Below are 24,144 nucleotides of genomic sequence, written 5' to 3' on the forward strand. Positions count from 1 at the left end.
TTACATTTGTATGCAAAGGTCAAAGGACAACCTGTTTTACAGAATGGCACAAAAATTCGTTCCCCGGACAGTGGATTGTTGTTCCCCGTTACTGACATGCTTCCTTCTTGCTGCCATAGGTTTTATTAAGAGCAGGCCAGACATTGCTGGGCATCGGTCGCCCGGCACTTTAGTCCTGGCACTCAAGAGGCAGACAGAGGCAGGTGGATTTTCGAGTTTGAGGCCAACCTGGGCCACATAGTGAAACCCTGTCTTAAAAAAGACAGAGGTGGACAAAAAGTATGTTATTTTATATTCTAGTTATTTATGGCTAACACAGAGAAAACAGTCTGAACTAATAGCATTCTCCCAAGACTGTGGAAATAAGAGAAAGATAACTTTGACTTCCAGAGATTAAAATTTGAAACTAAAACTCTAATGGAACAACATTTATGTATAAATTTATCTTTAAAACATCTGAACACCTTTTAGGTTGCAAGAAAAAGAAGTATTTAACATGAAAGCAGGTGTGAATGTGTGTGTGTGTGTGTGTGTGTGTGTGTGTGTTACAAATGTTGAAAGTACCTATCCTCCAAGTTGGACACAACTCTAATTCCTTTGCTAGGAGGCCATTAAACTTTCCATGAGTCGCCTTGACTTGTTCTGATTCCGGGCCCACTAATCTGATTTCCCTTATTTGATTTTCCTTCCAATATAGTTCATAGGGAGGGAACTGTTGGCTTTGCAGGTTCACGTTTGTGTTCTAAAGATATATCTGTTTCTTGTCCGTTGCTGTCTTACTCACCAGTCTTGTCATCCCCCTGGTGGTTGTATGCCATTGTAGGTCCTGCACCTACCAGGCTGAGGGTCAGACCCCACTTAAACCTCTAGAAGCTTGTAGGCTACGCCTGGCCATGCTGTGCTGAGCAGTTCTCCTGGGCTCAGAAAAAAGATCAGAAGCCAGTGAGCGTGTAAGCACATCTACAGGCATCATCACCAATGATGTCTGAAATAAGCAGCAGATGTTATTTGAGAAAATGTTACTTCCTAGGGAACCAAAGGGAAAACTGCTCTATGTTGTGATTTCTAAAAAATAGTTTTCAGTAAGCATAAGAAACTGCCATAAACTGCCCTTGAGAATGTGAACTTGAGTTCCCGCAGAGATGTGTCATTTATAATATGCTGTCACAAGAATGGAGGAGGAGCCGCAGGTGGCTGCAGGGTCACAGCTTTAGCTCAACAGCGTCTGTGAAATAATAGGTGGAGGGGGGCATGTCTAGCCTCCTGCACGTTAAGAGTAGATACAGAGCACAGGCCTGGGAAAGGGACTCATAAGCCCTTCACTCTCGTGTAAATGATTAGGACTTCTCAATAACTTCGTCAAAATTCACGTTTTGATCGTGTCTGTGTTTCAGAAAAGTGAGCAAAAAGTTCTTAAGCTAAGAGTGGGAAGACGCAAGGCGAGCGTGGTGGCACACAACAGGCAGGTCTCTGTGAATCTGAGGTCCATATAGCAAGTTCCTGCACTATGAAGGCTGCATAAGAGAGAGACCCTACCTCAAAAAAAAAAATCAAAACAAAACAAAAAGGATAGGAATAATTAGGCTAATTCTGGAATGTGCTTTCCCATCGTCCTGCTGAACAGCAGAATCAAAAGCCAGCAAATTTTCTCTTTGAAGAGAGAAAATTCTCTGTTTAAAAAGAAATAAGTGGTTCTGTGTGAGCTTGTGGAACAAGGTACTCAAGTCCATTGCAAGTGTGAGATGGAAGTCTCCCAGTGTACCCTGCTGTTTTACGAGTGTGACAAAGCTGGGATACGGACTTCTGCACATGCATATATGTGCACAGGTGCGGTGGGGGAAAGGTCATGGCTGTGGATAATTTGTCTTGCACGTCACAGGCCAGATCCCAATGTGCAGTGCTAATCGAGGCTCCCCACAGGCTTACATGCAGAAAAGCAGGCCACCCCGTGTGCTTTTCTGTAATCTTCTTCCTTCCTCGTCACTGGTTTTCATTACTGACGTTTAGATGGAATTATAAACATTAGACCGGTTCAGAGCCTGCTATATTGTCAGCTTTGTTCCCCAAAGTATTATACCCTATCAACAACTGTTTCTGTATGCTGCGCCTGACACAGAATCTTTCCACCATTGCCCAGGAAACATGTCTCTCGTTCAGCAGTCATTCATTTTTAACCAGTTGTTTGCCCTGTTGATAAAGCTAAATATGTCCTTTGCTCCATATCATATTTTCCAGAAATTCTCATCTCTATTTTCTTTATCAATTTAAAGGAAATTTTGGGTTTTTTTTGTTTTAATACATATTTATTATTTTTTTATATTATGTATAGATTATAATATAGTTGCACCATTTACTGCTTCTCATTCTCCCTCCAATTCCTCCCGTGTGCCCCTCCTTTGTTTAGAGCGTATTTGAAAAAATTACCATTCAAAGGAAACACTAATCCTTTAGAATGTTCCTGTTTTAGATGGGTTATATTGCCATGTTATTACTAAGAAAATATAGTAAAAGTAAAATTCCCGGTATCATACGGCACATTGTTTGAGAAGTGTGGGAGGAAATCTGTCATTACTGTGCGCGTTGTGGTCTGGGTGCTCTCCTTATTCCCTCTCATCTGTGCTGGAGAAGTTCCTGTTTTCTGTTTCTGCAGTGGGTTTTCCATAACCCACATAATGACACATCGGTCCACACTGGACAGCATAGGGTGTCGCATACATTTCTGTCGCCAGGTAACATCATCACCGTATTCACAACTGCTGTGACGTCACATGCTCAACTGCCCTGTTTTGTTCAGAAGACACTGTCTCCTTCTAGTCGTCTGCTGTCTGTGTCTCTTACAGTCTTTCCTCTCCCTCTTTTACAGTGATACCTGAGCCTTGGGTGTGTAATACACTCATGGCTGCACATTCTTCAGGCTCTTATTTTCTTGCATTTTGAACAGGTGTATTAATGGCCATCTACTTCAAAAAGAATCTTCTCTGATGAAAACTGAGAGGTTCAGTAACCTATGAGTGTAATGATACGCTGTTAGTCAGTCTAATATTCTACACACTTAACAGTGTGAAAACAGTAGTTTCTCCTGTAGGGCCTTTGACCTTTCTAGCTGTGAATTCTGTTCTCAATAATGGTGCTAAGTATAGGTTTCAACTTACGTAGCAGATCTTAAATTCAATCAGAGAGAACTGGTTACTCCCATGACATTGGCGCCACTATTGTACCAGTGAACAGATCTCTGCAGGCCAACTGTAATTGTAGCTCACAAGGTTCATAAGTGAATAAGATTGATGGTTCCTTTATTCTCCTGTGGTACAGTGCGTAGCACTTTCCAGTTTTTTGAAAGCTTAACCAACAGGGATAAAGCTTCCAGGTCAGTACCAGCTTGACTACTCCATGTCTGGGACTCCAGTGTGTGGTGTCTTCAGCAACAGGAGGTTATCTGAAGAATAATGAACAGTGTTAGCAAAACTCTTCAATGTTTGGGAGTCGGTGGGACCTCACTGGCCAAGAACTACAGAAGAGGTAACCCATTCTTGGCACTAATTCTGAGGCATTCCAGACCCAGAAAGACAAACATGACAAGTTTTCTCTCTTTTGTGGATGGTAGCTTGGGAGGTGATGGGTTGATTGGTTTTTGAGACATGGTCTTACTTTGAAACCCTGGCTGGCATGGAACTTGATACATTTGAGTCCTTTGATATCTGCCTACCCCACACTGGGATTAAAAGCCTGTGCCACCACACCCTGAAAAGTGACTCTTTAAAAAATTTTTATTAATTTTGAGAATGCCATACAACATATTTTGATCATAGTCATCCCCCAGCTTCTCCCAGTTCCGCCCCTGCCTCCCTACCCACCCAAGTTCATGTCTCCTCTTTCTCTGTCTTTAAACCCATGCAGTCCAATTTGTCCTGCCCCAGTTCTGCTGAGTGCGGAACCATTCTCCGGAATGTGATCAACCTATGAAGGGCCACGCCCTTGAAAAACTAACTCTTAAGGAGGTGCAGTGTTATAAAGGGAGGGGGGAGAGCAGTGGAACAGGAAGAGTTAGATGGGGTGCAGGGCTAAAGGGCAGGGCGGTGGGAGAAGTGTAGAGAGCCATCAGGGATCTACTGCTGCAGAAGCTGCCGAGCGCACAGTTCAGTGGAGTTACCCTCCTCTCACGGGCGGCAGTGCCCTGAAGTACACCGGGGACTTGCAAATAGAAACTCAATACCTGCAGTCGCTTACTTCTTGAGAAGCTGATTCTATTGACTACCTAAAAAAAAAAAAAAAAAAAGAAAATCAAACATTTTGTATAGAAAAAAATGCTCTTGAATTAAGATTATTGGCAAAAATAAGCACAACACTTTTTTTTTTTTTTACAAGATTGAATTCTTGTATATATATTTTAAAAACTTCCAGACCTAAGATTATTGGCCCGCAGAAACGAACAAGGAAAAATTCTGTAAGATTGCTGTTAAGGTAGGTTTGACTTATTTTAAGGCCAGCTGCTAATTTTGATGTTCCCATTTATGGCAGAGAGAACCTACGGCTCTACTAAAGTAGATATGTCTTAACTCTGTTTGGCCAAAAAGCTCGGAGCTTGGAAGCAGACTAAGTCACAGAATTACAGAACAGGATGCAGCGGCAGGATTTCAGAACCATCCTCTGTGTGGTTTCCAGAGGTGCTTGGTACCAGCCAGCTCTTGTAGCTACAGTGGCCACATGAGCTGAGTAAGCACAGCGCCCCTCTTCACATACTATTAGGGAACCCCAATAATGTACTGTTTTATGATGGCTTGGTGTCCCTCCTAATATGGTTTTGGGCATTATTTTACTTTATGACTATATTTACTATTTGGTGTTCATGGTATTTGGCATTCATGGGTTTCTTGTGTCTTTGGTTCTATGTAAGAACTTTGAAAAATGTAAATGACTCACATTTCATTATTGCACTACTGAGCTCCTCTCGCCAATCGCTAGTGAAGAAATGGTGAGAATTCAATCTATAAATGTGCCCAAGCCTTAAACTTTCCTAAGAAGAACTCCATTTGTTTCTTATAAACCTTTCCCTGCTCTAATTACATTTTCTGAAGGATTTAATGAGATCAGGGGAATAAGCATGAATGCTGCCCAGCCCACTTTCAAGAGAGAATTGAATTATCTGTTTAAATGGCTGTTTGTCTTCAGTATCCTTTTTGTGCCCTGGAGCTTAATTCTATATTGCTGCACCTGGGGTGGTGGCTTGTAACAGAGGCATTTTATAAGTTCCACGAAGGGCTACAGTTACAGAGGACTCGGCATTCCATTGAAGTGATCTGTGAGCAATTCCAGAGTTAGAATTCAACACTCCTTTTTTTTTCTTTTGCCTAGAGCTTTGCATATATTAGGCCATCAGTCTACCACCGACTGCATCTCCAAATCCATTAACACCTCTTCACATATTTGTTCAGTGAATTTTAGCCAGGACAGGTCTGAATCACTACGCAGAAGACTTAATTAGGGCAGAGCTTAGCAAATTCCCCGTCGTGCACATCCTGAGCCCTCTGTCACACTTTTCATTGGACGCCTGCAGGAACTGTCAAGAGGCAATCTGAAAATCTTGTTTCTGAGCTCGGACCACCATGTACAAGATAGCTTCTATGAAACCTGAAAGGCACTTCCACTGTGCTCTGAGAGTAAGAGCATGAAACACATGACTCGCAGGAAAATTCCAATTGGGAGACAGCCAGAGCCTACATAAACAGTCCCATAGTTATAACGTGAGGAGCCACAACGAGGAGAAGACATAGTCCTTGTGTTTTTACCAAATATGGGATATGTGTTGTTAGGACAACGAATGCTGAGGGCCATCTTAATGCATGGTTTTTTGCTTGCCATGTCCACATTCTTTATATCATGTCTGAGCTTTTCCTTTATAATAGGAGAGTGTTGGAAAGGTGCTCCCCGCAGCACTAATGCAGACAGGAAAGCCTGTAGATGCCAGAACTGCATAGGCAAACAAAAATGAAAAGCAGAGTCCAGATCATTTGCAGCGTGCAAATAAAGAGAGCGTGCAACCATGGTGACAAAAGGAATTAATGTGTAATCAGATGTCCATGAAAATCTTTTGTGCTCCAGGAAAAATAAGAGCTAATAGTTGATATAATCTCCGTGGGAAAAGTGCCTTGGGTCAGAGCTGGGGTCCTGCATCTTTTCATTAGCTCAACATTTTTTTTTTCTTAAATTCTTACTGTCTGCCAGGGTTCTGTTAGCTGAGAAAGTGAGGTTGTGGGGAGGGGATCGCTAAACCCAACATAGTTGAAGCCAAGAAAGAAACATAAGTGGAATCTGCCGTTAGTCAGCAAGTGTTACTGCTAACACGGGAAGAGCGGTGCCTGCCCAGTGTGCAAGCCGGGGACCAAGGGCCTCTTTGTGAAGGGGATGTAGGGGTCCCCTGGGAGATAGGCAGGAGAGCACTGGGCTGCCATGCTGGCCCCAGGTAGGCCGTGTGTGGGTGCTCGGGGTCCTGTGTGCGTGTGGCATGTGAATGCGCATGTGCAGTGAAGGAAGCTAGGCCAAGGCAGAGATTGACTTTGTGACTGCTGTGTGCTGTGAGTAAATGCAACAACCTTTTCCTCCTTCCTGTAATGGTCCTGCCACCGTCACAAGGACACTCAAGGACCAGTACCCAGCACAGTGACTACCCCAGGGGGCACATAGAGAAAGACTTGTATTTAGTGACAAAAGTTAACAATATATTTTACTCAGTGTTGAACTGTGTATTTCAACTCCTTGCGTGCAGACCTCATTCTGTAGACACTGAATCCCATAGCAACACCAGCTGAGCAAAGATTTATCATGGCATTACGTTAATTCTCCATTCTGAACCAACAGTGCGACTGACCTATAAGCAGAGATTCAGATATTCTTTAGGGACTAAATCTGATTTTTATATCTAAAATAGTCATTGTATCTGTGTTTATGTCTTCACATTTGATTATCTTGGATACTTGAGTATGTATTTGAAATTTGAAGCTGCCTGTGTGATTTGCCTATTTTCTGCATTCTATTATGTATGTAATTGTCCTTTAAAACAATGATTTCTCAGTAAAGGAAGGCAAACTGTGTGGCCCAAATCTCTGATCTGCATCAAAACTGTTCTCTTGGCACATGTACAAAAATCCAATTAGTTTCCAAAGGACAAATTGTCTTTGGGGACTCAACTGATCTAAAATTCATGACCAATCTGGAAGAAAATAGTTCTCTAGGATTTTTTTTTTTAAATCATAGACAATATACATTCAAGCTGTGTGAAACTAATGCTCATGAAAATTAATCAGGGTTGCTTTTCTAGATTTGTTTACAGAGGTCCATGTTCTTGCTGGGAGATGCCGGGCATTTCTAAGAGAGAACTGTAAGACAATCTTCGGGTGTGAATATTAAGGTTGATCGGAGCTATGGTGACTGACAATCATATCTGCTTAATCTCTCGGATTGCTATAGGGGTTTGCCAACTTGTCAATAAGATGGAGGAGAATACTGGCAAGATTAAACCTTTCAACCAAAATGATGAACAGTTCCTGGAAGCTTTTGTCATCTTCTGTGGCTTGGGGATCCAGAACACACAGATGTATGAAGCGGTGGAGAGAGCCATGGCCAAGCAAATGGTGACGTTAGAGGTGGGATGAAGCCTGTGCGATTTGATCTGCTCACTTACACACCCAGCTTTTCCTTTTCTTCCCAACACAGTATGTGTGTATGTGTGTGCTGTGGCTTTGAAGCCCCTAGGAAAACATGAAACTCTCATGGTGATACACACACACTTATTTAAAAGCTAAAGAAAGTAGATTCCAAATATTTAGACTCTTGCCAAGGCTCATTATAACCAAACTAAGGCTCTGGTCCATCCCTGGCCTTTTCTGCGTAAAGCTGTGTTTGCCTTCTGCCCTTCATTCACGCAGACGCCCAGCATCCTTGAGTCTGTCTCGTTCCCTCTTGCGAATTTCCATGAGGATACCTGTAAAGAAAGCTTTTTTTTTTCTTTTTTTTTCTTTGTTTAAATCTCCTACCAGTCTTAGAGAATTGAAAGCCAGGAAAGGAAAAATAAATGTAGGAAATCAGCAAGAGACAGAAAAGTTGTCTCTTTCAAACTGGCGGTTCAGAATCTGAACCTGCTTCTGAATCTGCTGACCCAGCTGGTTTTCTGGAGAGACTGTAATTATTGTTGCCCCCTCAAATGGAACATTACTTTTTTTTTTTTAATTTAAGTACAAAATAAACCTTTCAGTACCACCACATCTTTGGTTTAAAAGTTGTCTTTGGTCTAAAGTAGTCCCTCGTTCCTTAGAAGTTACCATTGCTGAAAATGAGAATTATGGTTCTTATCTCAAGTTAGGAGGTTTAAAGTAAGCCTGACTGTAAGAGAGCCCTGGGTCCTGGTTCCCCCCATGAGCTTAAAAGCCACAGAGACCTCGACTACTGTTGATAGCTTTACTTACTCTGCCCATTACCTGGAGACTCTAAAGGCACCATTAAACCTGTATATTCCAGCAAGCAATTTCTGGATGAATTTAATAGTTATTACCCCAAAGCCATTTCTAAACCACCTTTCCCCCCCCCTAAATAACAATTTAAATATGTCTATCCAGGCTAGAGTTTTATTACCCTACTCTGTACACAAGTACATTTCTGAAAGGCAGTTCAAAATAAACTGCCACCTTTGGGCCAGTGATCACTTCTAAAGCGGTGTAGAAATAATGTGTTTGTTATATCAAGGGCGACAGAATGAAAGTTTCAGGAGTCTCTTTGAAATCAAGGAGCATAACTTTAGAAGCATGCAATGGACCCCCCCCCCCCCCCGATGGAATTTTTGCTGTGTTGATGAGTGCCACAAAGGAGCAGTGGCAGGCAGGAGAGCCCAGTTACCTCTCTAGGACGGTGGAACAGTGTTCTAGTCAGATGTTCTGTGTGCATCGGCGGTCCCTCCTGGGTAACCTGGGCTCTCCTCTTACCCACAGGTCCTGTCCTATCATGCATCAGCAGCAGAGGAGGAGACCAGAGAGCTGCAGGCTTTAGCGGTAATTCTTTTTTTTGAAGACTCACTGACTACAGCCGCCTAAAAAGTGCTTTCACTCATGATAAATCTTTAGATGGACACAAATTATGTATTTATGTTGATCGACTTCCTGCTAGGGTACGAAGTCACCGATATTACCAAGCACCACTGATTCTTGTCGACTTTGTCATACTACTCCATTATGCTGATTCTTTTTCACCCACAGTGGTTGTTACAAAGTCTACATCTTCCTTTCACCGAAATTAACTTAGTTTTCATATACTGGGGAGACGGAAAGGGGTGACTACAGGTGGTTGGTTGCTACCACTAACCAGCTCCGCGCTGGCAAGAACAGAGAGATATGAGTTCTGACCGTATGGTTTATGGCAGGGTGTCTGAAATTGGGATCGGATGAGGTTGCTCAGTGGAGTCATGCCGTTATTTGGTACACTGTGAGAGGAGAGCAAAGACACATGAGTACACATGCCAGGCATTCTGGGTCTTGGCTGAGAATGCTTTGGTACATGTCAGTATGAGGCACTTACACTTCATCACGCTTGCAAGGTTTTCATTTTAGGTTTGTTGCTGTGACATAGCTAGGTCTCTCTGAGGCTAGAATGGCAGGTGGACAGAATGGAAAGTGTGAACGGATCATAGAAATTCTCTTCCACTGTTGTCTGCACCATAGCTTGCCAGAAGAGGATGTTCCTCTGCTTTATCTCTCATGGAAACCCCAGCCGTGCGGTGAAGACCATCCCGGTGCCTAGAGAAGTCAAAGAACTTCAAGTTCACATGGCATGGGGTAGAGGGAGTGAGATAGAAGCTCATGCTTCCTTGCAGAGAACTGAACAGAGGAGTTAAAAGGCCATTAGAGGCCGTGGAGATGTTCTAAGTTACTTTTTGAGTGGGCACCATGAGTCATCCAGCCAGGACAGCAAAAGAGTCATTAGTAACTTTATCTGAAAGGGCACAGAAAGTTTACAGAGGTATTGGATTTAAAGTATCATTTGCCTTCGGCTTAACTGACTTTAAAAAAAATTTTTTTTTAATTTTTATTTGAGACAGGAGGCAGCCTCTCACACTGTAGCCCAGACTGGCCTGGAACTTACCTGAACTCCTGACATTCGACTTGCCTCAACTTCCCAAGTCCTAGCAGTGTAGGTATGAGCTGCGTTACTCAGGTTAATTGACGCATTTGCCAAGTCCACCAACAAGAACTGGTTTTCAGTTACATTGTACGCTGTGAGTAGGAAACGGCTTTGTACTTTGAAGCCCTGCAAGTTATTACTTAAGGCTAAAGTAAAGGCAAAGTTACACCCTGCCATCTAAATAAATCCAATGAGCCACTTCTAAAGACAGTGCTAAACAGATCACTGGAGCCTTAAACTCTGTTTGACACTTCAGAAATAGTAGAGTCTTTCACAAAAGTCTGAACTTGGTTTTCTCAATTACGCATATAATTTTAGAGAAAAAAATGCTGCGAATAGCTGGAAATTGCTACACTGCATATTGTTCGGAACCATCTGTTGTTCCGTTTGGAAAATAGATGTCTAGCAGCTGCACTGCGAAATGTAGGGTTACATCTTTGGTAGGTCTAGTAATTTATTTAAATTGGTTGAAATTCAGCAACTGATTTCAATTCTAGCTTTCTGAAAACCAAATAAAAATTCTTTTCCAGCTCCAGCTACCCAGGTGCCTGTGTCACTCATCAATTCCCCAAATTACACAGATTTTTGCCGTGTGTTTGCTCATCGCAGCACATAGATGGCCAGGGTCCACACCTGGCTTTTCTAGTGCAGCAGCTCTGTGTTTACATTTCTCCTTCGGTAGCCTGCAGAGTACCTTCCTGTATCACACATGCTAGCATGGAGAGGTAGAGCTCTAGGGAGGCACCAGCCTGACTTCTCCATGTTCAGTGACTTTTGCAGATGTCGTCTCTAGGAGAGAAGAGCCTTGCTGTCAGTTTGTGGAGAGCCATCTATATTCTTGACAATAAACTGTGTTTTTTTGGGATTCCCATGGGATCTCTTTGACCAACAACTCAATTGACTATAACCCAGTTCCATTACTGGAAGCTTCATTTGGTGGCAAGGCATGTCCGTTTGCAGCTTTGTCTCTTCGTTATTCGATTTCATTTATATCGTCTTCGTGTGTGTGTGTGTGTGTGTATGTATGAAGCTTCTACCATACTAGGTTTGGATATACCACTCAAAGGCCCTTAATCACCTGTCTCTCCCTATATTCCCTCCTTCATCCCCCTCTCACACACACATACACTTGAGGGTCAATTTGTGATTTAAGCTGTAATAGTGCTTCTCTTGCCAGTTTGGGTGACCTTGTGTTTGGTGCCTAGATGTTAAGAATTGCAATGTCTTCTTGAGAGATTTTTTCCTTAGATGTCTAAGTCCTTTCCTGGGTAATGTTCTTTCCTATTTCTTCTGATTAGCTTTGGTTTGAAGTCTATTTTGTCAGATATTGAAATAACCAAACCAACTTGCTTCTTAGGCCCACTTGGAATATCTTTTTACCCTGAAGTAATATTAATCCTTGATATTAAGGTGTGTTTCTTGGATGTAGCAGAAGAATAGACCATTTTTTTCCCTTTCATTCTGTTTGCTGATCTGAGCATGGTTAATTTCTTTTGAATTTGTAGATAGATATTGCTTATCTTTGGTTTTTGTCATGGAATGTCTCATTTTCTCCATCTTTTGTCACTGAGCATTTAACTGGGTATGTTATTCTGGGCTGCCATCTGTGGTCTCTTTGAGTCAGCAGAACATCTGTCCAGGTCCTTCTGGCTTTCAGAGTCTCCAGTGAGAAGTCAGGTGTTATGTAAGTTAGTTGGTCTCTTTCTCTGGCAGCTTTACATATTCTTTCATTGTTCTGTATGTTTAGTGTTTTAATTATTATGTGCCAAGGGGAGTTTCTTTCTTTGTCCAGTATATTTGTGTTCTATATGCTTCTTGCACCTCAATACTTCTTTAGATTAGGGAAATTTTCTTCTATGATTTTGTTGAAAATATTTTCTGGTCCTTTGACCTGGGTTTTTCTATTCCTATTGTTATTAGATTTGGTCTTTTCACAGAGTCCCATATTTCCTGAGTGTTTTGTACATGGATTTTTCATATGTGCGCAGTTTCTTTGCCGAAAATATCCATTTCTTTTATTGTATCTTCAATGCCTGTGATTCTCTCTTCCAGTTCTTTTATTCTGTTGGTACATCTGGTCTTTGAGGCTTGAATTCCTAAGGTTTTCATTTCCATATTTTCCTCAATTTGCGCTTTTGTGTGTTTGTTTTTTTATTGATTCTGTTTCTAATTTCAGGTCTTGAACTGTTTTTATTTATTAAATTTCACTGTTTGTGTTTTCATAGATTTCTTTAAGGGATTTATTAATTTCCTCCTTAAGGACCTGTATCATATTTATAAGGGCTGTTTTAAGATCTTTGTCTTGTGTTTCAGTCTAGTGTGGTAAAGTTGCTGGCCCCTAGTGGAAACATTGTCCTTGCTGGTATTGATTGTGCTTTTCTGCTTTGTTCTGGTATCTGGGTTTGGGATGATCTGATATTTGCTCTTGTCTTTGTTGGGTGGGTTTCTTGGTTTCTGTTGCTTGCTTTGGTTCTTAGGAAACTGTGGTGGCTGTGTGTTACCTGATAAGGAATTCTTCTGGGATCTGGATAGGTGTGGCCACTGGAGGTTCGTGGCAAAATGTGTGTTTGGGAGCTCACACTTTGGATTGGGGATGGACTAGGAAGAGGAGGCTGAAGGGGTTCATGAGAAAAAGGAAAGCATGGTGTTCCTCCAGGATCACCTTAGATTCCAGGGAATGGGTTCAGAGAGTGAGTAGAGACCAGCTCTGCCACAGAGCTGGGCATGGGACTAGGGGATTAGATTCAGAGAAGAGTAGGGAGTGTAGAGATCTGAAGCTTGCCTACCTCCTTTGCTGCCCTACTTGCTTCTCTAGCAAGCTTGGCTGGTGGGTTCCCAGGAAAAGCCTGCTGGGGTTGGGGCCTGGGATAAGAAGATGAGTTGGGGGGAAGAAAGGTTGGAAGATGGGAGTGGGGAGACAGGGAGGGAAGGGAGGCTACAGCAGGTGGTCTGCTATAGAGAACTGGGATCATAGGAAAACAGGTGAAGATCTGCAGTTTCCCTGGATGGCTTCTCACTTTCTAAATTCTAAACTCAAACAGCTATGACCAAAAGCTCTGGGAATCTAGAATTGTACCTGACTGCCATACCCTCAAATACCACACATTTCAGTCTCTGCTGTTAGGCAAATGTAGAATATTTTACCTTCTGAAATGATAAGGAAAACAAGTAGAAAGTTGGTATTTTATGTGCTGGTAAAGAAGAAAGGTTTTAAGGGATTTCTGACTTTCTTATGCCTCATTAATGACTAATCCAAGTTCTGAAGCTCATATCATTTACAACAAGGCTGTCACAGAAAACGTTTGTGTGTCCCTGATGTTCCAGTTCGTGAAGTTTGCTTGAGCAGTGTGGCTGTGAGTGAAGGAGGAAAGGACACTGCTTTTCTCTCAATGTGAGGGGCAGAAAATCCATACACAATGGAGAGGCCTGGGCTGTGTGGGCCATCTTTCCACAGCTTGCAGACCATACTTTGAGGAAGAAAAGAAGGAAAACGTAAGAAAAATGATGCTCTGAGCGTGAAACATCTGTTCTCTCGTCTAGTGAATGTACTTGAGGAGAGCAGCTGTTACCTGTTTCCTCCCCGACTGGACTTGCTCCATCTTTGAGGCTGGAAGTCACTGTAAACAATGAGACCTTTTTCTAAACATTTTCCATTGTCTTCCCTATTTCAGCCCACACATAAGTCCATGGGACTGGCTTCATAGAGTGCATTTTTCTTGTGAATTTTTGTCTTTGGGAAAAGAGTCATGCAGAATGGAACAAGTCTGGTGTATGTGAGGTGAAACGTGACAGCCACCATGAGCAGGAGAAATAGCTTCAGAGGCACAGATGTCATAGAGCTCTCAGTAGCACTGGGAGGTTTTAATATTTTGACGGCTTTAGTTTAGGAACGTTGAAGGGAAGATAGGACAGTGCCATCTAAGAAACCTATGGGGTTTGGCAACTGTTTCCACTCTTAATATTTCTTTTCTAATAAATAAGGTTTATTTATTAGTATCAAGTTACTCCTGGCCTATTCAGGCCAATGCACTTAATAACACTTACTTGCATGCTCTTAGAGTATATGGTCTATGGGTAGAGGAGTGGGGTTCATACAAGTTCAAGTACAAATGAGCTTCAGCAAGAATACAGGAGGAGCCTCAGAGCACTGAGGCTGCCAGGGTCCCTGAGCCTTCACCAGTTATTCTTTCATTTATACTCTAGAAGAAGTTCAAGATCATGCTGTTGTTGCTGTTGCTAATTTTCCTAATATGTAAACAGCATAACAAATTAGGTGATTTTTTTTGACAAGGTTAGAATGCAGCACAGGCAGAACCTTAGTGCATGCAGCCAATACTGGCAAGGCTAAGGCAGGAAGATCATGAGTTGCAGGCTAGCCTGATCTTCACAGGTAGCCCATCTTTAAGTAAAATGAAAGTCATTAAGTCAGGTTAGCAAAGAGAATAAGATTTTAATACCCTCCCATTTACTCTTAATAAGTAGTTATGCTAATACATAGAAAAGCATAGGAAACATGAAAGTAAGTTCCAGTCATTGGTGACATTTAACAGGTGTTCCCAAGGAGAGGCTAGCACCAGGGGCACTTAGTCCTACTTAGATTGTAACTCTGTCCTAGAGGAATTTATCAATTAAACAGTAGGTGCTCACAGGAGCAGATGGTATAAAGGAGGAGAGATTGATGAAAAGGAGCAAGGTATCTCTGAAGCCAATCAAGAAGCTTGCTTACAAATAAATGACTATAAAACCAAAGCCAGTGATTTCTACTAAAAATAAATAAACAAACAACAAACACCCACCCCTTCCAAAATACTAACAAAACCAGCTTCCCAAAGCCACCTGTAATGAACTAAATTAAAAAAAAAAAAAAGCAGTGTAGGTGATTGTCATGCTCAAGATTAGAAGAATACCCTTTAGTCTACATGGTAGACTCTACAGAGTAGCAATGAGGTCAGATCTGAACTAGGCAGCATGGTGTCATGGAAACCCAGCTCCATCCCTTACCTGACCCCTTTGTGCTTAAGTTAATATGGCTAGAGAAATGGAAGCAGGGTATACATAAGGTTTTGTATGACTGAAACATAAATTGCTTGGACTGTTATCTTTACTTTGCTTACCGCTTGACTTCCAGTGGTGGAATAGTTCCAGACAATTCCTCTGTCAAATGAATAAGACCAGAGAGGTATAAAAGAGCCAGATTGCTGGGGCCCTTTACTGCTTCCTGTTTGAAGTACAATCTCATGGCGGCAAGCCTCTTCTCTTTTTCACCTATCTAGAGTCATGTTAACCTCATGTGACTCAGTTTAAAAAGTGTAGGGGGGGCCCTCTACACATATGTCGCCATTGTACAGCTTGGTCCTCATGTGGGTCCCCTAACAATGGGAGTAGGGGCTGTCTCTGCCTCTGTTGAGTGCCTTTGGATCCCTTTCCCTAGCTGGGCTGCCTTGTCAGGCTTCACAGGGAGATGATGTGCTTAGCCCTGCCGTGACTTGATGAGCCAGGCTGGGTTGGTACTCTGAGAAGAAAAGGAGGGGAGTTCGAAGATGGGACTGGGGTTCGAAGAGGGGCTGCAATGAGGCTGTAAAGTGAGTAAATAAAGTAATGAAAAAAGAAGTGTAGGGGGATCCTGTGATAAAGATTCTAGTATATTGTTCGTCGCCATTGCTTGACAAAATACCTGAGATAACCACCTGAAAAAGAGGAAACTTATGTGAGCTTATGAATTCAGAGTTTGTGGTACGTGATCAAGTTGCCTTCCCTGCTTTGGGGCCTGGGATTGACACAGTGCGTTATGGGAGAAGCCTGACAGAGAAAGCTGCTTGTTCCATGGCATTCAGGAAATAAAAGAGGAAAAGGCGGCTCCAGAATCTCCCATTCTAGGGCATACTTCCAGTAATCTAACTTTCACGCCCTGGGCTCCACCACTGAACTCTTCCACCGTGTGCTGGCTAGTGTTATATAAACTTGACACAAGCTAGAGGGAACCTCAATTGGAAAAAAAAAAAATGCCTCCACCAGATTGGCATGTGGACAAGCTCTTGGTGCATTTTCTTGATTGATGATTGATGTGGCAGGTTACACCTCACGGCAGGTAGTGTCATCCCTGAGCTGGTGGTTCTGGGTGCTATAAGAAGAAGGTTAAGCAAGCCGTAGAGATCTAACCAATGAGCTGCACTCCTCCATGGCTCTGCGTCAGTTCTTGCCACGTGATTTCCACAGATGATGGACTACAAGTTGTAAGATGTAATATACCTTTTCCACCCCAAGTTGCTTTTGGTCATGGTGTTTTAACAAGGCAATAGACACCCTAACTGAGACATCCCAATACCACTAGGCTGGAGAACAAGCTTTTAACATAAGGCCGCTTGTCGGAACATCCCAGACCCAAAATGTAGCAATACTGAAAGGAAAAAATAAAATAAACTAGATATTCTGTTTCCCTCTAGGAAAGTAAGAAAGCATTATGAGTAAGTGCTATCTTAATTTATGGCTTTGTTTCATTTCCCTTCTCTTCTTTAAGGCTGCTGTGGTACCATCTGCCCAAACCCTTAAAATTACTGACTTCAGCTTCAGTGACTTTGAGCTGTCTGATTTGGAAACAGCACTGTGTACGATTCGGATGTTCACTGACCTCAACCTTGTACAGAACTTCCAGATGAAACATGAGGTAGGAAGGCAGTAGTGTGTGTGTGTGTGTGTGTGTGTGTGTGTGTGTGTGTGTGTGTGTACTCACATGTATGTAAGACAGAAAATTGGATGTGACTACTAGCATGCAATAGGGGGTTTTCGGCTTTAATGGTTAATATACCGTAGCCTAAGATAAACCGTCAGTCATTAAAAATACATTATTTTTTTTATTCCCACCATGCATCAAGCACCAGGTTGATACAGGAGAGTTTTACCTAAAGCGACAGCAATAGTGCAAGAGCAGGTGGCAGGAGGTACTGGGTGGAACACAGATGGAGGGGAGGGGGGAGGGGAGGGTGGCGGGGAGGGTGGCCACGGAGCACCTGGAAAGGGGAGCAGCAGAACATGTAAGCCGTCAAAGGGAACCGGCTCTCCGCCTGGCAACAGTGGTGACTCACTGAGGAGTCCGAAGCAGGGAAGTAACTTGATGTCATTGCCAGGGTACAACGTGGTAGCACTGTAGAAGGGACCGGGCCATAGGTGTCTGCTGTGAGTCCGGACCACTCAAACGAAATCATCTCAGTCGAGCAGAAATGAGACCCTTTTGAACCCGTCTCCAAATGCAGATTCCCTATCCAAAAAGTTGTATGTCTTCAAGGCTTTTCTAAGACTACCTAGCCTTCCGTTAATCCACACAATGAAAAGCCATGCACATGTTCTGTGTCCCAGTGGTGAGCTGACCCTGTTCTCAAAGGTCCCACAGTACGGAAAGAAAACTCAGGGTGAATATAACTAAGGTTAACAGAGTGTCATGTATGTTCCCAGAGACCCTAATCCAATTATTTCTTAAATGTAACCATTTTTTTTTTTTGGATGAAAACCAAGCAATAATACAAATAGGCTAACAATGTGTCACTCATGTCTGAGTGTTAGTTAAGGGATATCACATTGCTTAATTATTCCAACAAGCTCTCACGAATGAATCCCATTCACAGATGAAGAAAAACCAAGCCAGCATGGACTTCCATCATAGTTTTCTCTGGGATCGGCGTACAGTCACTTTGGCAGTTTTTCTCCCGCATTCTCAGTTTCCTCGCCCCCTGGAGTCCATGTGAAATACATGAGCATCTGTGTATTCCTTGCCTGTTAGTAGTCTGCCTAAACCATACATATAGAGAGCATGTCAACCAGCCCACCTCTAGGCCAAGTTTGACTATGCTAAATCACCATGTACAAGACAGGACTCACTTTGAACATCTGCTCCGTGAATGTGGTAAGTTCACATCTGGAGCTGGAGCCCTAAATTCGAGTCACAGTTTTACTTCTTAATACCTTGATCAGATCCAGGTGTCCCAGAGCATCCACATCTGTAACTAGTGATGTCTGTTCCAAGGGCTTGGCTGCAGCACAGGAATGCGATTCTTTCTGTAAGACTCTGAGTGTTGATTTACTTTTTTTGCTTGGCTTAGAGGTAGCAGCTGAGGATTGTGCAATGCAGATACTGAGTTTCTCTAGCAATCATTCCCTTGGATTCTTACCCACAGGAAAATATTTCCCGTCTAGATCACCTACTTTCCTTTTCTTTTTCTATAACCCTATCTGAATGTTAAAAACAAAAAAATAGATAATGCCAGTGTCACACAAAGGAACCCATGAACAAAGTAAAGTAGCCAGGCAGGGCAAGTTCTTTTTGTAAAAAAAAAGAAAAAGAAAAAGGAACACTGTGGTCAGACTGGGCTAGCAAGCACATGGGGCAGGAAGTTCATTTCCTTTTCATTCTCATGCAGATGTGACTGCATTTTCCCCACTGCCCAGGTTCTGGCTTCAGGTCTTTGAGATTGGCCAGGCTCAGAAGAATCAGGGTAAATGAAATGAACGAAGCAGTGGGTTGCTCCAGATCACAGAGGCCCATGAGTGCTGGGACCCTTTGCATAAACAGAAGTTTTACCAGTTGGATGAGATTAAAATATTCGCAGAAAAGTTGTATACAAGGTGGAGGAATTTTTAAAGGGAAGTTTTCTTTTACATAAAACTTCCACAAGGTGGGGGAATTTTATGGAATATCGGCACTCCGAGGGCTGATTTAGATTTAGAAAATAATTGTTTACATTTATTCTGGGCAGCATCAACTTGGCCATTAGAATTATTCTGGTTGGATCTCACGCCCCAACATCTAGTCTTCTCTTTATTTCAGGTTTTATTGTCAAACATAGTTTTAGGTGGATAAAATTAAAATTCCTTGCTAGAGAAGATGCTCCTACCAAGACATTTCACAGCAAACAAAAAACCCTCAGTGTGAATTTATGCTGGTGGCAGCCATTGCCTGTTCCTGGGCTCAGAGAACGCTCACTTTATTAGGACAGCACATGTTGATTGTATTTCCTCTTCTCTCCTTCCTGTCTGTTCTCCCCTGAACTGTATTTACAGTACCTTATGCCCCTGGCACTGGGGAACATGGGTCCTTTTGGCATGTTCTTCATCATGTAGGAAAAGAATTTTTAAACAGACTCAGAAACTTGAGGACCATTTTATTGGAGTTTGAGAGAAACAGCAGGGAAGGTGAGTTGTGGATCTCAGCAGCTGCCAGCAACAGTGGAGGAGAGAATGAAGGCTTTGTGGGTGGGAGGTCAGGAGCCCACACAGGCTGGGCAATGGAAGTCTGAAAGCACCTGCTCCAGAGTGGGAGGGCTTCAGAGAAAAGAAGAAAAAAGGGCCAGTGGCAGGACAAACCAGCTTAGGGCTTGGACCAGTTTGCTTTGGGAAAAGGAGATAGGAAGAGGGGAAAGAAAATGTTATTCTCTGTGAACTGGAACCCAGAAGGTGGGCAGGCTTAGCAGTGAGTTGATGGTCACTGCGTCCCTGGCAATGGCTTCTGTGGTCTCGTTCTTAACACATCCTCAGGTACTTCAGCTTTCTTCTCACCTCCTGGATGTAGCTATCCTCTTGAGACTATCTCCCTTCCTTATCAGAGGGTGTCATCAATCACTGACCAAGCCTCTCTACCGATAATTAACCTGAACCCTGTTTCAGATCCTAAGTGGGAGCAATCGCCATACATTCCCCTCCGTCTGAGACTCAGGAGGTTGGGTCCAATGTATCCTGTGATGGTGGGGCCCATTCTTAAAGCGCTCCAAGCCTGATATGTTTTACCAAATTCCACTCGAGTGACTTCAGCCATTGGTTTAACTGCAGGATATGTATACAAATGTAATAACATTTTTAAGTTTTCAATCAGTGAAGATATGCTCAGACACCGAATTTCCAGTTTTCCCAATTTGTTTTTCTTGCTGCTTTAATTAATCAGAAGTAGTTTTATCCACGCTGCCAATGCGTGCTATCAAAATGTATCAGTGAAACATGTGGCTTTCATTGAAAATCCTGCCACAGTGGCTGATCCATCATCTTCCCACCAGACTGCTCGAAAATGTCCAGAGTAAGGAAATCTGCACAGAGATTTCAGAGCTCAGGGGGAATTCATCCACTGCAGGCATGTAGACCTGTTTACACATGGGCAGCTCGCAGGGCCGGAAGCTCAGAGAGCCCAGGGTTCTTCTCTGGGGAATTCCCTGTGAACAGAACCAAGAACTAGAAGGACAGGTCATAAGAAGGAAAGGGATTATGCCAAGTCCTCGGTGACTAAGCAGCTTCTACCAACATGGAGAAGACCCTACTCAGGGCGCAGAGCCAATCAAGGTTGGACCCTTTCAAAGCTGCATCCTTTTCCTCTGTTCTTGTTTCCATTCCTGAGGCAATGTTCTTTGTGTTTGCAATATCCCCAGTGTCACATTCGGGGCAAGCACATACTTGTTTTCACAAAAATACAGTAAATCGTTTAGATTTTAAGAGAGGCCGACCGATGACACAAACAGAATCGCCATGCTTACATCATGGGCCCCTGAGGATTTTATTTAATAGTCCACCAAGAAGTTAAATTAAACCCAATTTGGGATACTAGCTTGAACAATTTGCCTCCCCCCCCCCCCATTCCTATCTTTTAAAGTAAAAAAAAAAAAAATCCGTATGGGTCCCAGGAGGACATATACATTATCTTCAAAGTGTGATTTCTTGATTTCCAGGCATCAACTCTGCCTAACACTTAGGCAGAACCTAGAGTGTAAAGATCTAAGGGTTAGGGCATTGAGACCTGCAACTTCAGTTAGTCCTGTGCCTTAAACTAGACATCTCAACTGCAGCCCACCTTAGATCCATGCACTAAATACCTTCACACGTGCACAACATGAGAGCACGGGCAGAACGCAGTCCCTAACATTCACGCACGTAGGACTGGATTCTGACGATGACATGGGGAAATATTTTTCATAAAGACAGTTGGCGTCCTGCCCATGGCAAAGTGCCCTTCTTTGAGATATCGCCTACTTTTCTGCTGCGTGAACCGGGTGAGCTTGCGAGGTTGTGGATTGAAACAGTAATGATTGAAGTCTGGCCCCACCCCTTGCGAACAACCATCCCCCACCACCAGCAGGTTACCTGTTGGACAGTTGGTTTCTTCCTCTGTAAAAAAGATTAGACTAGCCATGCCCGCCTCCCTCACACTTATAAGGATTGAACGTGAACGCTGCAATGTGCCTAGAACTTAGAAAACGCATGACTTAACGTGGCGCTTACTGTCACTCCTATGCTTCATTTCCTAAAGGTTCTTTGCAGATGGATTTTGAGTGTGAAGAAGAATTATCGGAAGACCGTTGCCTACCACAATTGGAGACATGCCTTTAACACGGCCCAGTGCATGTTCGCCGCTCTGAAAGCAGGCAAGATTCAGGTACTTAGCGGAGCCATTCGGATTCCTGCTTAGTTAGAACTGACAGCATTTCTTTTCACATTATTTTTAATGTGCACTTGGGGTAGTTGACTAATTCACCTCATGGAGACTCATGATTGGTTGAAGATTAGCAGAGCAGAACACTCAGCCCACTAGTACCCGATCTTATAGTTTAATACTCCTTGGTCACATAAATATTTCTGTCAGAGGAAGACACTGACAGAAAAGTACTAAATTTCTCATATTCACAGTCAGCTGCTCCCTAGTAGACTTAGTCAAAAATCACCAGGTGCTGTCATCGATAAACTTGCTGTCTGTCATACTCCGAGGGGAAGGCGGTCACCTCTGTAAGTGCTATTTCAGACAGGTTTTGTTTCATGTACCTTGAGCAGAGGCTGGGTAAAAGGAAGACCAGTGCAGAAAACACTCACACAAGGCATCCGTTTCCAGCCAAATCCTATTTCTTCTCTGTCCTTAAATTCCATCTGCTGAGGGGATTGACTAGTTTATTCCAAGTCAGTGATTCTGTTTGTATCATATTGTACATATTGCAAAATATGTAGCAGCCGCTGCATGATTTAAATTCAGAGCCTCCCAGTTTTAAGAAGGTAAATTGTTCTCTGCCAAGTATCCTACTTTCATGAGTTACACATTTTAAGTGGCTAATTTTAGAAGAAATGGCTGGGCTTGGGTTGGGTTTCCTGATCTAACATTTGAATAGCCCTGTGTCAAACCTTGGATTTGATTGCAGTACTACAGAAAATAAGGAGAGGAGGAGTCATTGTCCAAGAAGCCGTACAAAATAACATAGCTGTTTTACTCCATGGGAAAAATTCTAAGATCAGGGTAAATGTTCTTTAAGCTGTGCAAGAGTCCTAAGATTATCACTACTGAGAGCTACTCTTGCTTCTCATGATGAAGAATGAGATGATGGTTTTCACATGCTTCAAAGCTGACAGTGCCGGGAGTTCCAAAGGACAGAATCGCATGGCAGTTTAACTTGCATTCCGTTACTGATGACGGGAATAGTGCTGTAAATTATATAAATGCCAAAGTAACCAGTATGCAGCTTGAAAATAATTGTGCAAATCTTGAAAGCCGTTTTTCTCCCCAGTAATCCCATTTCTACTATTTTATTTAATAGTCACATTTTCTGGGTTCCTTAACAATATAGCAGCCAATCACAGAGAGCAAAACAAATGGTTACAGAAAACAAAAGAAGAAAATATTAAAGTTATATTCTACGTAAGATCCATGACATTCACGATGGGTGGGCAGATTATTCTCTTTCTTTTTACTTAAAAAAATATGTAGTGTGTGTATGTGTTTGTTTGGGTATGTGTCATGGCACATGTGTAGAGGCCAGAGGACAGCTCGACTCTGTCCTGCCACTGCCCGTTAGCAGAACTGAACTGACATTGTCAGGCTTGCCTAGCAAGCACTGTTACCCACTGAGCCAGCTTACTAGTCCCAGAGTATTCCTTTTTGAAGCATTTCAACTTTTTATGTGGCTCAGTTCCTTGTGTGATCGACAGCTCAGTGTGAATGACAATATGCACAATCGCTTGCAGAACGGAGTTTCTGGAGGGCGGTCTGTGGCCCCACTGGAATGCAGGAGTAAGTACTCACTCCACGCTTTATCTGTCTTTTTTCTTTGCTTCGATGCCTTTGCCCGCAGAGCAAGTTGACGGACCTGGAGACGCTTGCGTTGCTGATTGCTGCTCTGAGCCATGATCTGGACCATCGCGGCGTGAACAACTCATACATACAGCGGTAAGATGGCTTCTTCAGTAAAGCAAGAATGTACTTTCGCTAAACTATTGAACTGTACTTTTTAAAGTCAGAAGTACAAAAAGGAAGGTACAAAATATCATTTGGTTGAGTTTCATTACATAGTCTGGCTGTGTTTAAGGAAAACAGGAAGGGAATGCAAGCGCGGTCCTGTCTTAATCACATTTCGGGCCTGAAGTTCAAACAGTATTTATGTTGGTAATGTTATTACATAACCACTGAGTTTTGTTACATAGGCAGTACTGAGGAAGGGGAACCACAACAGGAAAAGACCCACAGTGTGATCAGTATACACACACACACACACACACACACACACACACACACACACACCCCAAAGCTATACTCTCTGCCCAGCTCAGAAAGGAACATCCTGTTATTAGTACATATACTATTAATTATTGTAGAAATTGCTCTCATGTGACCTTATATAAGTGAAAAAATTGCAACTTTCTTCTTTTATTTAAAAAGAATTACTATTGGGGGCTGAAGAGGTGGCTCAGTGGTTAAGGGCACTGGCTGCTCTTCCAGAGGTTCTGAGTTCAATTCCCAGCAACTGCATGGTGGCTCACAACCATCTATAATGAGATCTGGTGCCTCCTTCTGGCATGCAGGTGTATATGCAGACAGAACATTGTATACATAGTAAGTAAATAAATCTTTTTTAAAAAAAAGAATTATTATTAAACTTTTAAAAAATATCCATTAATTTTTGTTTATTTAAAAATAATTACCCAGAGGAACATCTGGAGAGCTGTAAAAAGTCCCAGGGCAGGAAGGGGGTG

The 24,144-nt window shown here is 42.6% G+C and overlaps 1 protein-coding gene across 1 annotated transcript in view; it reads left to right on the forward strand.

Moving 5' to 3' along the window:
- Positions 1 to 24,144, forward strand: part of Pde5a (phosphodiesterase 5A) — a 119,443-nt gene that overhangs the window by 65,798 nt on the left and 29,501 nt on the right. The window contains 5 exon segments of the mRNA XM_055628260.1: positions 7,465 to 7,640; positions 8,979 to 9,038; positions 16,682 to 16,828; positions 21,443 to 21,568; positions 23,247 to 23,341. Coding sequence (XP_055484235.1) covers positions 7,465 to 7,640; positions 8,979 to 9,038; positions 16,682 to 16,828; positions 21,443 to 21,568; positions 23,247 to 23,341 — 604 coding nt within the window.

This window comes from Psammomys obesus, unplaced genomic scaffold (genome assembly GCF_907164565.1).
Source record: "Psammomys obesus unplaced genomic scaffold, mPsaObe1.curated_primary_1811, whole genome shotgun sequence".
Lineage (NCBI taxonomy): Eukaryota > Metazoa > Chordata > Mammalia > Rodentia > Muridae > Psammomys > Psammomys obesus.